This window comes from Bos javanicus, chromosome 21 (genome assembly GCF_032452875.1).
Source record: "Bos javanicus breed banteng chromosome 21, ARS-OSU_banteng_1.0, whole genome shotgun sequence".
Lineage (NCBI taxonomy): Eukaryota > Metazoa > Chordata > Mammalia > Artiodactyla > Bovidae > Bos > Bos javanicus.
The window spans coordinates 20,234,875-20,250,786 of record NC_083888.1 but is presented as its reverse complement, the minus strand read 5'-3'; the positions used below and the strand labels follow the sequence as shown (position 1 = coordinate 20,250,786).

The window sequence follows — 15,912 nt, the reverse complement described above, 5'->3', positions numbered from 1 at the left end:
CAACCCTGCCTTCTTCTTCTTCTTCTTTTTTATCCTAGAGAAAGAGGAATTTTGGCATTTAGTGAAATAAGCTCAGAAAGGCACTGACTTCCCTGGTGGTCCAGTGGCTAAGACTCCATGTTCCCAAAGCAGGGGGTCTGGGGTTCGATTCCCCGGTTAGGGAACTAGATCCCAAATGCTGCAACTAAAGATCCTGCAGGCTGCAACGAAGACCTGCTGCAGCCAAAAAAAAAAACAAACAAAACAAAGGTACTGTCTGTCTCCTGAGGGAGGGGAAGGTGCCTCACCGGTGCGAGAGAATGATCTTCTTCATGTTGTCGGCCATGAGGAAGTTGTAGAAGCGCCGGCACTGGTCCCACTGCATGAAGGTCTCCTGGGCCCTGGAAGAGCCACAAGGGAAGGGTGAGAAGCGGGGGTCCGTCCTGGAGTGGAGAGGCTGAGGCTGCGGGGGCAGGAGGCAGAGCTCCTGCCACTGGAGGGGGCTGGCTCCCTCGGCGGGAACCTGGGCTTGAACACGTGGTCCTCAGACTAAGGGCGGAGAGCCACCCGAGCACTAAGTGAGTGAACAATGCTCAATGAGAGGCCCCTGCCCGAAAGGTCTCTGGGGCCACGGGCCTTGCCGGCGACACTCCTGACCCCCTCTTCTGACTCTTAGGTCTTTGTCACAGGACCTGCTTCGATTGTCATTTGAACGGTTTCTCTCCTTGGCTTTCTACCCTGCAAGCAAGTTTTTCTGGCTTAGTAACAGGACCGTGCATAGGGACGGGGTGTGTGGAGAAGATAAGTGTGTGGCAAAACCTAAAAACGCTTCATTTTATCACTTTTGTGCGGAATATGTAAGAAATACAACAAACTAGATAAAACTAAAAAGAAGCAGACTCAGAATAAACTAGTGGTTATCAGTGGGGAGAGGGAAGGGGAATGGGCAATATGGGTGGAAGGGTTATTATGGGATTATACGAAATCATGTGTGTGAAACTTTTAAAATCTTTACTGAGTATAGTTGCTTTACAATGCTGTGTTAGTTTATGCAGTACAACAAGGTGAATCAGCTGTATGTACATATATACACACACTTTTTTAGATTTCCTTCACATTTAGGTCACCACAAGAGCATCGAGTAGAGTTTCCTGTGCTGTTAGAGTAGGGTCTCATTAGTTACCTGTTTTATGCATAGTAGTGTATATGTGTCAATTCCAATCTCCCAATTCCTCCCATTGCCCCTTCCTCTTCTGGTGTCTATAAGTTTGGTTCTCTACATCTGTATCTCTATTTCTACGAATAGGTGATATTCTACGATATTTGTTTTTCTCTTTCTGACTTACTTCAGTCTGTATGACAGTCTCTAGGTCCATCCACATCTCTGCAAATGGCACTCGAAACTTTTTAAATTATAAAGCACTGCTGCTGCTGCTGCTAAGTCACTTCAGTCGTGTCCGACTCTGTGCGACCCCGTAGACGGCAGCCCACCAGGCTCCTCCATCCCTGGGATTCTCCGGGCAAGAATACTGGAGTGGGTTGTCATTTCCTTCTCCAATGCATGCATGCATGTTAAGTCACTTCAGTTGTGTCCGACTCTGTGTGACCCTATGGACTGTAGCCCACCAGGCTCCTCCGTCCACAGCATTCTCCAGGCAAGAATACTGGAGTGGGTTTCCATTTCCTTCACCAGGGGGGTCGCTAGACATGTAATATCCCCACTTCCAGATCAGGAGACCAGGGACTCAGAGAGGTCCCACCACAGAGGTCAGGTATGGCTGAGTGTGACCCAGGCTGGTGTGGCTCAAGCGTCCCTGCTAGGATCACCACCCTGTGCGGTGGGAGGAGACCGCAGGGCCAGCCTCCTCTGCTCGCTTCTGCGGCCAGATTTCCCTGCCCACATGTCAGGTGAACAAACACCAGGGTGGTGACTCCCAGGCTGCCATTCAGCCCTCTCCACTCTGTGCTTTCTTCCCTTGGGTGCGAACCCAAACACAGCTGCCATGGCGTCCTTGCTGACCTCCATTCTGCAGATTTCTGAGTCTCAAGGCCTGATTCCACCCTGGGAATGAATCTGGGTATCACTATGCCCACAATGGTCTCATTTCCCAGATGGCCAGAGAGAGGACTCCTGAGAGAAAGGGTGGTTCATAGGTATTAAAAAAACAAAAACAAAAACAAAAAACAAGGATCAGGTAGATGTATGGCAGAAGCCAACACAATGTCATAAAGCAATTGTCCTCCAATTAAAAATGAATAAATTTAAATAATGAAAGCAAAAATATTGGCAGTGGCATGATCAAAACAATTTACAAAAGCTTTGATGAAAATGAAAAATATAATCAAAGAAATACAAATAAAACATTTTCAAATATATATATATACACACACACACACACACACACATATATATGTATATATATATAAACCCAGGGAGTTATGAAAGTTATTTCCCAAAAGCTGTCACACTTCAGTTCTGGCATAGCAAACATTTCCCATAACATCACAGTTAAAAAATAAGAGCTAGTGGGAAGTTAAAAGGGAAAGAGTTGGTGGGTTTAACGGCCTGTGACATGCTCATAAAACACAGGCTAAAGTGTACGGTGAAGACTAACATTGCTTTCAAAAGTCAAAAGGTCATTCCATAAATCCATGGGGGGCTGGAGGCGGCTCCTCAAACACTTCATGAGTAGAAAGGATGGGCCAGATCACCTTAGGCAGGACCCCAGCTAAGGCAGGGCTGTGGGCACCTGCTTCTTGGTCTGTGAGGGTGTCACAGAAGGGTGTCACCCAGTCTGTGAATTGCACCCTGCTGCCAGGGTGGGTCCCTCTTCTCTGACGTTGGACCCAAACAGCCCCTTCCTCAGAAAGTCAATAGTCTAGAAATGAAGAAGTAGTTTTGCCCTCATCCATTTCTCCCTTTTCTGACCTTCCAACTGCTTTTGTTAGTATTACCTTCATATTAGAGGGACAACAGATGTAGGGAAGGGAGGGGGCTCTGATCATAAACCTGGGCTATGAGAAGACGCTTCAGTTCTGTGGGTTTCTTAGTTGAATAACCCCAGAGGTTCAATTCAGTTCAGTTCAGTTCAGTCACTCAGTTGTGTCCAACTCTTTGCAACTCCCTATACTACAGCACGCCAGGCTTCCCTGTCCGTAACTAACTCCTGGTGCTTGCTCAAACTCATGTCCATCGAGTTGGTGATGCCACCCAACCATCTCATCCCAACCCAAGAAACCACTCACTGAAAGGCTCTGGGGACTCACGGGGGCCTGGGGCTCAAGGAGGGACGGGGATAAGGACGCTGGGACCAATGCTTCACTCAGTCAACACTGGCCAACAGTGATTCTTGTATCTTTGGTTTATCATTCAATATATTTAAGGGATGTCTTTTATCACCTTTGAGTATAAAATTAAGGGACTGAACTTAATTTTATATTAGTTTAATAAAGCATAATCGAGATCAATGTATTACTAAAAAAAACCCCATTCATTTCATCTCTTTAAAAAAAGACCTTCTTCAATACCAGCACCAACAACAAACTGAGAAGAAATAAAAGAGAGGGGAACCTATAGACTAAAAGAAATTGAAGAGACAAATCAATAGATGCCGTGCGTGGACATAATGGGAATTCTGATTCAAAGAAACTGTTAAAAAACTTCTGTGAGACAATCAAGGAAATCTGAACACTGACTACAGACAGGATGATATTAATATTCAGAGTTAATAATCTTTTGGTGTGATGATGATATTGTGATTATGTTTAAGAAAACATTCTTAAAGAGAAAAACAAATATTGTACATTAATGCATATATATGGAATCTAGAAAAATGCTGCTGATGAACCTATTTGCAAGACAGAAACAAGAGACGCAGACATAGGAACCAGATTTGTGGACCCAGCAGGGAAGAAGAGGGGTGGGACGAATTGAGAGAGTAGCACTGAAACATACATTATCATGTGTAAAACGGATAGCTAGTGGGAAGCTGCCAGGGAGCTCAATCCGGTGCTCTGTGACAACCTAGAGGGGCGATAGGAGGGAGGTTCAAGAGGGAAGGGACGTTGGTACACTTGTGACTGACTCAGGTTTAGTTGTATGGCAGAAACCAACACAATCTTGTGCCGGGAGCCACCACGGGAGATCCCACCCATGACAAAGGCCATGCGGAGAGAGCCTGACAGGCAAAGGCGGGTCAGGCCTCAAGGGACCCCCTGAATCTGCTCGAGCATCCACCCCAAAACCAGAATCTGTCTGTCTTACTATTTTGTGCCTTTCACCAACTCTTCTGACATTAACAGGGGGCTATCCCCGACCACCTTTCTCTGGAGAAAATCAACCTAGGGCTTTAGTTAATGGGCATGATAGGAGTGTTTCAATTCAAACCCCTCTGATGGCTTTCCAGCTTGCCTGACAGGTTTATCCAAAATCTTGCAATTAACACACATGATTGTTCGTAACTCCCCAACCTTGAAAGGCACGGGAAGCCAAAACATTCTAAAAGTCCTAATGAGCATAGAGTCCTTTAAGGGATGAAAAATTACTAGAATAGATAGTACTGGTAAAGGGCTTCATTATTGGGCCAATGCTTGCTGCCAAGTGCCCATATCCCTTATCCATTGTGCACTTGGGATTGCATTAGTTAACATAGTTGGAATGTAAGAAAAACAAGTAGCAGCCTTGGAATTAACCACATCAGACCTTTGAGCTAATTGGTTCTTTCTTTGTTGTGACCCACTGCACCTTTGCTCCGTGAGAATGTAACTCTGTTTAGTACTTTCTGAGGCTGGGAGAAATAAAGAAGAAACACTTTAAGGGAAAATAAGTTTTCTGGTTGAGCAGCCTTTATCAAAAAAGGGTCATAAAATGTCCACAGGCCTCCAAGGCCAGAAGATAATGTACACAACATTGTTTATGGGAAAGGTATGCAGAAAAATCCTGGTTTTGATAAAGACAAAACAGATGTAATGTTTGGGCTGACTCTGAATGACTTTGCATCTTTCATTTCCTTCTATGTACAAGTCAAGCTATAAAAGTTCCTTTTGAAAATAAAGTTACGGGCCTCACTCACCGAAGCTTGGTCTCCCTGTGTTGTTATTTTTTTCCTTTTCCCTCCTATTCTCTCTCTGTTCTTCTTTCAGGATGACTCCTTGGAACACAGGAGCTTTATTGGCTTTCTGTGTTAATCAAGGAAGGTCAAGCCTTTGTTCTCTTTGCTTTGCTATCCTTTCGCCTATGCCATCATCCTGAGGGTACCCCTGGATCCTGCTGGGGCTGGACCCCGGCAACCTTGTAAAGCAATTACACTCTAATTAAAAATAAAAAGTTCTTAGAGTCTTTTTAGTGCTACCAAGTGAAATATTTACAAATGATATGACATAATGTCTGGGATTTGCTTCAAAATAATCCATCTTATAGGGGAGTGATGTGTGAATGAGGTGCAGAGGAAATAAGAGTAGCCAAAAGTTAAGCACGTTTGAAGCTGGTAGTGGATATACAGGGGTCCAATACCCCATTGCTTTTATTTTGTATGTATCTAAAATTTTCCATAATAATGAAGAAGGAGAAAGAGAAGAAGACAGAAAATAGAAAATCTTCTGGATTGTGACCTCCTGCAAATTATCTACCCTGAGGAGGAGAGCTGAAGATTAAAGTCAGTTTTAACCATTAACCATGAAACTCATCAACTATTTCTTAGGGTTGAGGAAAGATCAGCAGTGGTCTGGAACCACTGTACACACAGCCCAACAAGAACCTCACTGGGAACTTCAGCTCCCACTGAAGCCAAGCTCCAATTTATATGCCATGTTTCTGCAGTGAGAGAAGGGAAGAGGCAGAACCAGGCTCCAGGGAATGGGGCTGGTGATGGGATGGTCTAACAAGATGTCCAGGCCTCCCGGGGGGCATGAGTTAGCACAGAGACTTGGAACTATGGCCCATCTGACCCCACTGGGTGGTTCACCAAACTCTGTGGAAGCCACTTCACCTCTCCAAGCCTCAGTGTCCTTATCTGTCAAATTAGGAGGTTGAATTAGAGAAGCAATGTTCACACCAAGACTGTTCTATGGGTGAGGTATGTTCCATCTCAGGCCTGACAGAGGCCGCCCTGGGAGCCTTGGTGGTGTTTTCATCGCTTCTGCTAGCAGGTGAGATTCGGCAGACGGATGCATGTGGTGAGTGGAGAGCTGGCCAACCGGTGATGTTAAGAATGGGTCTGAATTCTGGCCTCAGCTGAAGAGGTCTGGGGGATGCGCAGGCTCCAGGGCATACATCTCATGAGGATAAACAGAATGTCAGCCTGGGAAGCAGATGGCTCAGGCAAGAAGTGCTTTACCCATCCATATATCTACCTATCTCAACCAATAAAGTTCTTTCAAGATGCCCCAATTTCTAATCAGGGGTTTCCCAGGTGGCTCAGTGGTAAAGAATCTGCCTGCCAATGCAGGAGACATAAGAGACGTGGGTTCGATCCAGGGGTCAGGAATATCCCCTGGAGAAGGAAATGGCAACCTAATCCAGTATCCTTGCCTGGAAAATCCCATGGACAGAGGAACCTGGCGGGCTACAGTCCATGGAGTCGCAAAGAGTCGGACATGACTGAATGACAGAGTACGCAGCATGTCTTCTTAACACCATTAAATGATTAATTAAACTAGAGAGTTAGGCTGAGTCTGAACACACACATTTCCAGGGCTAGTTGGCAGCTGTTTGTGCTGAGGGAACGAGTTAAGTCTGCTGGATACAGTGTAGTCTGGGGACATCTGTCACCCTCCTTTGCTGGTTCAGCACCTCATCAAGCGTGAGCTAGTTTAGCAGCAGCTAGACTCTGCTAACTACAGCAAGCAGGGGCTGGCTTCTGAGCCTAGAACTGGCTGTGGCTAGTGGGGAGGTGCGTTACGGGATGAGAAGCCAGAGGGAGAGGATGGATCACTGACGAGCGGTTCTGGAGACTCAACTAGGGGAGGGATTTACCAGAAGCATGAACTCCTGTGTGGCCCCTGCAGCGGCAGATGGGCCCTCCCCGCTTCACCTCCGTGTAAAGGAAGCATGGCTGCCATCATTCCAGTGCGGAAAAGGCTCACTGCCCTCAAGCCTCGGCAGGAAAAAAAAGGTTACGCTGGTTGAAAGTAAGGCACTGTCTCCTGGCGAGTAGATCTCATTGAAACGTTGAGGGGACCTGAGCCGTGAGCGGCCCCAGCACACATAAGACGACCATGTCTCTGATCTGCCTCCAGTTTTCCTGTGCGTAGGGTGTAGGATCTTAGCCTGGATCTCTTTGCTCCAGAGGATAAAGTTGCCTGTTTCTCTTCTCTTTGCAGACAACTGATGTGACAATGATTATGAATATAAAGATCTCTGAGGCCTCAAAGAGAAGTGGTGTGGACCACGTCTGCAAAGTGCATAGAGCACCTCACAGATGTTGGTTAGCTTCCAAGCTTAAACCCATACCCGGGATCCTCAATTGTGCGAGTCGTGGGCTTGGCCAACAGCAGATGGCGCTGTTGCAGCAAAATGAAACAAGGCTGTTAATTGACGATTCTGCGCGTTAAAAAACAGGGAAAACAAACTTGTCCTACATTCTCGTTCCTGTCAAACCCAGTGCTCTCTGAACACGAAGTCAGTGTTCTAGTCACTTGACAGCGCTTGGTTTAGGAAGGGACTCTGATTTTTACAGACACTAGAAGCCTGGCCAAAAAACTGGACCGCTAATCAGAGGAGAGTTGATTTACCCGGGATCCTGGGGCGTTGCCCTCTGCTCTTTGCTCTAAGATCCCAGGTACTGGCAAGGATGGGGCTTTGGGTAACTCTGGTTACATCATGGCTGAGAATCAGGAGTTGAGTATTTCTAGCCAAGTCAACACAAAGGAACATGTTCTGATTCAAACCAGAGTGTAGAGGGGAATTGAAGGGGAGGATTCCCAACAGGAGAATGAGGAGAATAACCTAGCCTGCAACACTAGAGCTGGAGAGACCCTTGAGGTCCCTGGGCCCAGTGACTGCTAAACATGGCTAACACCTCAGGAGTCACCTGTGAAATGCGTCCAAAAGCAGATTCCTGGCCCCATGCCCCAGACTCACGAATCAGGATCTCCAGGGCTGGGGCCCAAGAAAATGAATTTATTTTTATCATGATCCTCCAAGTGATTCTTAACTAAGTGTGGCAGTCACTAGTTCTCTAGATTGGTCTTTGTGATGCTACGATCCACTGATGTAGCCCACTTCTCATTTGACAATGCATAATGATGATAATTGGTAGTTACTGACAACTTTCTACGTGCCTGGCACTGTTCCAAGTAGTTCATTCTCATGAACTCATTTGACTCTCACCATGGCGCCACAGGGTAGGTTCCAATTACTGTCACCCCCATACTGCAGGTGAGGACAACTGGGACCCAGGCTTCAGCCCTGGAACTCAGGAAAGGTTCCAGCAGGGAAGTATTTCCTGTCTATTTTGGGGTACATTTAAATTCCCCATTTTGGCCAAGCTTTAAGGCTTGGGCAGAGGCTGAATTCTGAGCCTGCATTTGCCCTTTGGATTTGTTGATTTCAAATTCCAGTAATAGATATTTTTAAAAATAACATAGCCCCTTATCCATTAGAAATGACAAAATAGGTTTAAACGACACCGAGAGATACAGGTGAGGCAAAAAGTAAGGATTGTCTACAAGGACTGTGGTATTAGACTGGATCAATCAGGGCAGGGAGTTTGTTTCTTATTTTGTGTGTGTGTGATTTTAGATTTCTTCATTAACCATTTATAACACAAAAGACATTATCATGAGGAGTGAGTACAGGAAAAAATATGAATGCATTTAAAGAATCTGGAGAGATGTGTGTGTATATGAGTGTGTTTGTGTGTGAGTGTGTATGTGTGTATGTGTGTACGTGTATGGGTATGTGTATATGAATGTGCATGTTTGTGAGTGTGTATGTGTATGGGTGTGTGTACATGAATGTGTGTGTGTGTGTATGAGTGTGTATGTGTGCATGTGTATGGGTGTATATGTGTGTGTATGTGTGTACGTGTATAGGTGTATATATATGAATGTGCATGTTTGTGAGTGTGTATGTGTATGGGTGTATGTACATGAATGTGTATGTGTGTATGTGTATGGGTGTGTGTGTGTGTGTGTGTGTGTGTGTGTATGGGTGTGTGTGTATGTGTGTGAATGTGTGTGTGTGGTGACTCTGGAGTGGCCGAGGACAACACTGATCTGGGCAGGGAGGTCAGAGCAGACAAGTGTCCCCCTAGGACTCATCCTGCGGGTTTCTGTTGTCGGGGGACTAGTGGGGAGGTAAACCTCTACCCAGCAGGTTGTCTCTTATGTGTGATCCTGGGATGCTGAGAGAGATGACTATTTGACGGTGAGGGCACAGATTAAACAGTTTCTACAGATCCCTTCAGATGCCATCAGAGACTCAACTCTTCGGCAGGTAGGAGGGGTTGGGGTCATAAGGTGGTCCAGCTCTCAGACCCTGGTTTGCCAAGTCTCCTGTGTTTTCATAAACCCACAGTTCTACAAAACTCCTGGAGCATGAAGAATTTAAGTAATCTCAGAGACTCCAAAGGGAAACAGCAGCTATTAAAGGGGCGGGGCTTTGGCTTACTCCATTACAGATCTGACCCCCAAAATACAGCTGCATATCCCAGGTTGAAGGGGTCTGACAGGACCACTCCAGTATACGATGTGGAAGCAAAGCAAGGTAAAATCAAGACCCAGACACTTCTGCTTAGTCTGCCCTAGCATTTCCCCAGGTCTTCACGGGCCAGTGTCTGGTGTGCTGGGGACATCTCAATAAATGAAAGCTAACTGGAGGACCAGTGGCAGCAGGAAGTGGGAGCACGTGGCCAGGATCACTCACCTCAGTGCGCTGTAGCCCTGGCACACGCTGACGCAGCACAGAACCTTTTCTTGGTTGGCCTGGGTCTCCCCCAAGTATTTACACACGATGTTACCGCCCAAGCTGAAGCCCACGACCACCAGCTGGGTCAGGGGATATGTCTTCTTGATGTAGTTTACCATGGCTCCAAATTCCCAGGTGCAGCCTGTGGACAGAGAGGTAAGAGAACTTGGTCATTTCAGATGCAACAAAGTTTGGAGAAAATGTGAGCTGGGAGGGTTACTTAAGTGGGTGCCAAGGCATTAAGAGAGAGAGACAGACAGAAATGTAAGTATACAGCCCATCCTCTGTATTTGTGGGTTCAACACCTGCAGATTCAACCAAACACAGATCGAAAATATTTGGGAAAAAAATTCCAGAGTTCTAAAAATCAAAACTTAAACTGGCCGTACATAAGCAACTATTTACATAGCATTTACATGGTATTATCAGGTATTATAAGTAACCTAGAAATGTTTTAAAGCAGGGGTCCCCAACCTCTGGGACCGAATGCCTGATGATCTGAGGTGGAGCTGATATAATAATAACAGAAATAAAGTGCATAATAAATGTAAAGCGCTTGAATCATCCCCAAACCATCCCCCACCTTGGTCCATGGAAAAACTGTCTTCCACGAAACCGGTCCCTGGTGACAAAAAGGTTGGGAACCACTATTTTAAAGTACACAGGAGGATATGCCTAGGTTTTATGGAAATACTATGCCATTTTATATAAGGAGCTTGAGCATCCGTGGATTTTGGTGTCCAAGAGGGTCCCGGAACCAGTTCCCTGAGGATGCTGAGGGATGGCAGGTATTTCGGTGTGTGTGTAGAGAGAGAAGCCAGACTTCTCTTTGGCTACCTGCAGAGAAGGCTGAGTGCCAAAAATTGATGTTTCTGAACTGTGGTGCTGGAGGAGACTCTTGAGAGTCCCTTGGACAACAAGGAGATCAAACCAGTCAATCCTAGAGGAAATCAGCCCTGAATATTCATTGGAAGGACTGATGCTGAAGCTGAAGCTCTAACACTTTGCATACCTGATGCAAAGAGCTGACTCATTGGAAAAGACCCTGATGCTGGGAAAGATGGAGAGCAAGAGGAGAAGGGGGCGACAGAGGATGAGATGGTTGGATGGCATCATAGACTCAATGGACACGAGTTTGAGCAAGCTCCAGGAAGATAGTAAAGGACAGGGAAGCCTGGTGTGCTGCAGTTCATGGGGCCGCAAAGAGTCGAACATGACTTAGCAACTGACCAACAAGAGAAGCTCCCAGAGGCCCCTCAGTGTGAGGAAACACAGCATAAGTAGCGCCCATGAGGGAAGGGGCCATTTACCAAACGCATGTGCCTTCCTCCTTCAGAGGCGGGAGCTGAGAAGCCCCTCCCATACTCACTGAAATCAAAACATATATTCAAGGTGTGCCTGAGCGCCTCGGTTCGCAGACAGAGGAAAACAAAAACAAGAGCAATACTCTTAGGGATCAGCATCTTAGGCTACAAAACAAGATGCTATACCCACGTGTACAGTGATTCATGGTGTTAAAAAAAGTACCAAGTGGATGTTGTTTACAGGATCGCCTTGCCAGCGGGGAGAAGGAAAGACAAACTTCAGTCCAGAGGGATGGCCAACATGTTCTGTGGGATTAAGGTAAAATGTTCTTGGTGACGTAGAGACAGGTGTCAAGGGAGGCAGACCCATTCAGAAACACAGAGGAGATTTCTGAATGGAGAGGGCACTTGGGCCCAGTGTGCCCGGGAGGGATGATACCAGCTGGTGGCCCCTTGAGAAGCTGGTGAAGTCAGGACTAAGTAAGACGATATAGGTAAAGGGCTTAGACAGGGTATTGTGTTAGTTCTTTTTTCTTTTTAAAATATCATTTAAGGACACCCATGTTCATGACAGCTTTATTCACAACAGCCAAAAGGTGGAAGCAACAAAAGTGTCCATCAACAGATGAATGAACAAACCAGATGTTGACATGTATTTGGTGGAATATTATTCAGTCTTAAAAAGTAAGGAAATCATGACACATGTTGTGACAAAGACAAACCTTGAGGACATTATGCTAAATGAAATACTGTTGTTTAGTCACTCAGTTGTGTCCGACTGTTTTATGACCCTATAGATTGTAGCCTGGCAGGCTTCTCTGTCCATGGCATTTCCCAGGCAAGAATACTGGAGTGGGTTGCCATTTCCTTCTCCAGGGGATCTTCCTGGCCCAGGGATCAAACCTAAGTCTCCTGCATCAGCAGGCGGATTCTGAGGAGCAGTTACAGCTAATTGTGTAGGTGCTTTAGGAGCTGCAAGTTAATTCAATCCAAGCACTTCTGATGTGGATCAAAGGCCAGGCCTGTGTAACCCTGGACAAGCTGCTGGGTGCTTGTGTGGGGCTGCTGTCTCTCCCAGGCAAGGGAAAGGCGAAGACATGGTGTCTGCCTGCCTCCAGGATCAGCGTTTGGGTAGATGCTGGGTCCTCCCAAGATCTCCACCTGATGTCAGTTACCAAACACCCTCAGTTCCTCAGTGTCTGGGAACCCCTTCCTGGGTGCGTTTACTGGGCTGGCCGGAAAGTTCGTTTGGGTTTTTCCGTAACAGCTTATAGAAAAACTTGATCGAACTTTTCGGCTAACCTGATATTAAGAGCTACGCAATCTGTTTTTTAATACTAGGAATTAATTTAATGCGGTTCTACATATTTAATCCTTAAGGGATTAGCACCAGAAACAAGATTGAGGTCTCTAATCTTGCCGGAATTTTAAGACACAATGAAATATGAGACAGTACTCTGGCCTTAGGACTTCCCTGTAGCTCAATTGTAAAGAATCTGCCTGCAATGCAGGAAACCCAGGTTTGATCTCTGGGTTAGGAAGATCCCCTGGAGGAGGGCATGGCCACCCACTTCAGAATTTTTGCCTGGAGAATCCCATGGACAGAGGATCCTGGCAGGCTACAGTCTGTGGGGTCACAGAGTCAGACACAACTGAGCGACTACCACTACCACTCCCACCCTGGCCTTAAAGAGACTGAGTACCACAGGCCCATCTTTGAAAGGCCAACTGTGGAGGACAGGGGAGACCCTTTTCTTATACCTCCCACCCCTAACCAGAGACAAGGCTAAGACAGTCTGAATGCTACTATTTCAAAGCCATATTCCCCCAAAATGGCACCGACATGACTCAGTGGGCTGGAATACAAGAACCAGAGACTTGGTGTTCTTTGTGGATGGAGATGCTGAGTCATCTGTGAGCTCCGTGCTAGGCACATAGTGGGTGTGCCACAATGAACTGGGCAGGGAGGAAGTCTGAATCATTTGGAATGAGACCACACAGTAACACCCAGTGTGACTGTACAGGGGATCGGGGGAAAGAACCTAAATAGCCTTCCCCCTAAATTTAACCCCGAGTATGATCTGGTTAGCCAACAACATGGCTCCGCTGGCAGGCAGCTAGGAGCCTCGCAGTCCCCAGCATTTTCCTAGTGAAGGTGTGTGAGTCATTTCTTCGAGCTGTGGGCAAGCTACTGCCAAGCTGAGTCACCCGGGGAAGAAAACAGTTGTAGAAATAAAGCGAGAGCCCTTTTGGCCCACCATGTTAATTGGCCTTGTCTTTATCTCTGAAACAAAGATTTTCGCGCAGGAGTGCTCTTGGCTTTGTTTCGTTGGGTGCAGGGTGCTGAATACGGCCCTCTTCCAGCTGAAGGTTAAATATTTAGATCTCATCCTGAAAGTGCAAATAGGATGCCCCCGAACACATCCCAAACTCTGGCCCCTCCCTGGGAACTCTCTTGATGCTTGAGTCCTCTCAGCAGATGGTCTTGTCAGATGTTTTACTGAGATGCTTGACTTTCTGCAAATTCACTGCCTTCACTTCCTCATCCTCCGTCTCTCTTCACCCCCCCCACCCCATGGCATCCTCCTGCAATTATTATACACAATTGTTGCACAGGCAAAACAGCTCTGGTTATCATCTGGAATCATGAATACGATTGAGAACAGTCTGCAGCAATTAAAATGGTAGGTAGGAGAAACTTATGGAAAAGTAGAAGTTTTTTAAAACTATCTGCAGGCTTCTCTGGTGGTCCAGTGGTTAAGAGTTCGCCTGCCAATGCAGGGAACATGGGTTCAATCCCTGGTTCTGGAAAATCCCACATGCCCCAGGACAACTAAGCCCCTGTACCACAGTGAAGAGTAGCCCCTGCTCACTGCAACTAGAGAAAGACTGAGTGCACTAACAAAGACCTAGCACAGGCAAAAATGAATAGACAAATCAATAAAAATTTTAAAGTATAACAGGAAATCCCAGATCTGCAAGTCTTTGTGGCAAGATGTATTGGATCATGGGTGATCCCTACAGCTTGCCGTATAGCAGGGTTTGCCTGAGAGAGACCTCAGAGTTTGTCTGTTATTCTGATGCAGTGATGAGGAAAGTTCTCTTTCACTCTCAAAAGTGACCTGGTTGGGATGCTAAATTATACAGTCACCCTAGGTACAGGGCCTCCCTCCCTTCTAAGATGGAAATACTGTACTCTAAGTAAGGCACAGCTTTCTGATCTTACATTGAGATTACAAAAGATAGTTTTAAATACAAAAACAATTCCAGTATTAAACCCAAATGGACATTAATGAGCTCCCCCTCCAAGCAATAAAAAAGATGCTGCGATTTTAGGTACCTCTGCTCACCTTGATGCTAATGCAAGAAAGCCAAGTGTTTAGAAATAAGGGAAGAGCCCACTTCACTGTTAAAACTCACAGGAAAAGGCAATGTAAATAGTTTGAGACTATTTTCAACGCCAAAATGTCCTAGGTTGGTGTTCGGTCATAAGTTCTTAGGAGGTTCATGATTCTAAAAGATTTGGTCACCTTATAGGGGCTAATGCCAGGTTATTATTTTGATTCTTTTCATATGATATAGAAAAGGCTGTTTTAAAAAAAAAATCCCAATTTTTTTTTCTCTAATCAAGATCAAACTCATGGATTCTTTGTTGCTTGGCTGTTTCTGGTCATAACATTTCGAGGGTCAGTCTTAGAAATGGAGGTCAGAATAACCACAACTGGATTATTTTGGTTTTCAGTTTCCTTGGCTGGTAGACTTGACCCAGCTGTACTCTGCTCTGAATATGAACACAGGACTGTTGGGATACGGCCTTCTGCCCAAGACAGAAAGATGGAGCAGAATACTTTCTGAATTTACTGGTCCCTCGCAGTGTCGCTGACAAAATTACTTATATTCCAAACACTGTCCAGGTTAGAAAATTAGTTGAGTCAATAAAGAGCAAGCCCACATGTCCACGACTGCTGTGTTCCAATTAAAGACTAGGCTCTGTATGATAAATACACTTCAAAAAATATTCACGACTTCTAGGTGTTCCTTGATTTTCACGTGTTATTCATTGATCTTATTCAGATGACAGGGTTATGGACCCAGTCTGATCCAGGAAAGAATCCTATTTAAATAAGAAATTAAAAAGATGGATAAATTTTACCCCTGTGGATTCTACTACTCATCCTAATGGCCTCACATTTTGTCTTTGGTCAGATCAGATAATGTCATTGAATTTAATTCTTCTAAAGGGAAATTCTGCTGGTTAAAAAAAAATCTATGAACTATTCTGAGGCAAGGGATGGTGAATTATTTTTAAAGAATGAAAATAAATTTTAGAAAGTTATGCTAAGTCACTTCAGCCGTGTCCGACTGTGTGTGACCCCACAGACGGCAGCCCAGTAGGCTCCCCCGTCCCTGGGATTCTCCAGGCAAGAATACTGGAGTGGGGTGCCATTTCCTTCTCCAGTGCATGAAAGTGAAAAGTGAAAGTGAAGTCGCTCAGTCATGTCCGACTCCTAGCGACCCCATGGACTGCAGCCTACCAGGCTCCTCCGTCCATGGGATTTTCCAGGCAAGAGTGCTGGAGTGGGGTGCCATTGCCTTCTCCGTTAGAAAGTTAAAATATAGTTAAATAAACATATACTACAATTGGGGCTTCCCAGGTGGAGTTAGCAATAAAGAACCCACCTGCCAATGCAGGAGACACAGGAGACTCGGGCTCAATCCCTG

The 15,912-nt window shown here is 45.7% G+C and overlaps 1 protein-coding gene across 2 annotated transcripts in view; it reads right to left on the bottom strand.

Annotated features, from left to right (window-relative positions):
• Window positions 1-15,912, bottom strand: part of ABHD2 (abhydrolase domain containing 2, acylglycerol lipase) — a 114,101-nt gene that overhangs the window by 15,081 nt on the left and 83,108 nt on the right. The window contains exons 6-8 of one of the 2 annotated variants that reach the window (XM_061394408.1): window positions 9,845-10,028; window positions 2,000-2,110; window positions 288-380 (exon numbers count right to left, since the gene is read on the bottom strand). In XM_061394408.1, the coding sequence (XP_061250392.1) occupies window positions 288-380; window positions 2,000-2,110; window positions 9,845-10,028 (388 nt within the window). The remainder of the gene's footprint in view (window positions 1-287; window positions 381-1,999; window positions 2,111-9,844; window positions 10,029-15,912) is intronic. The other variant, XM_061394409.1, reaches the window with a different exon arrangement.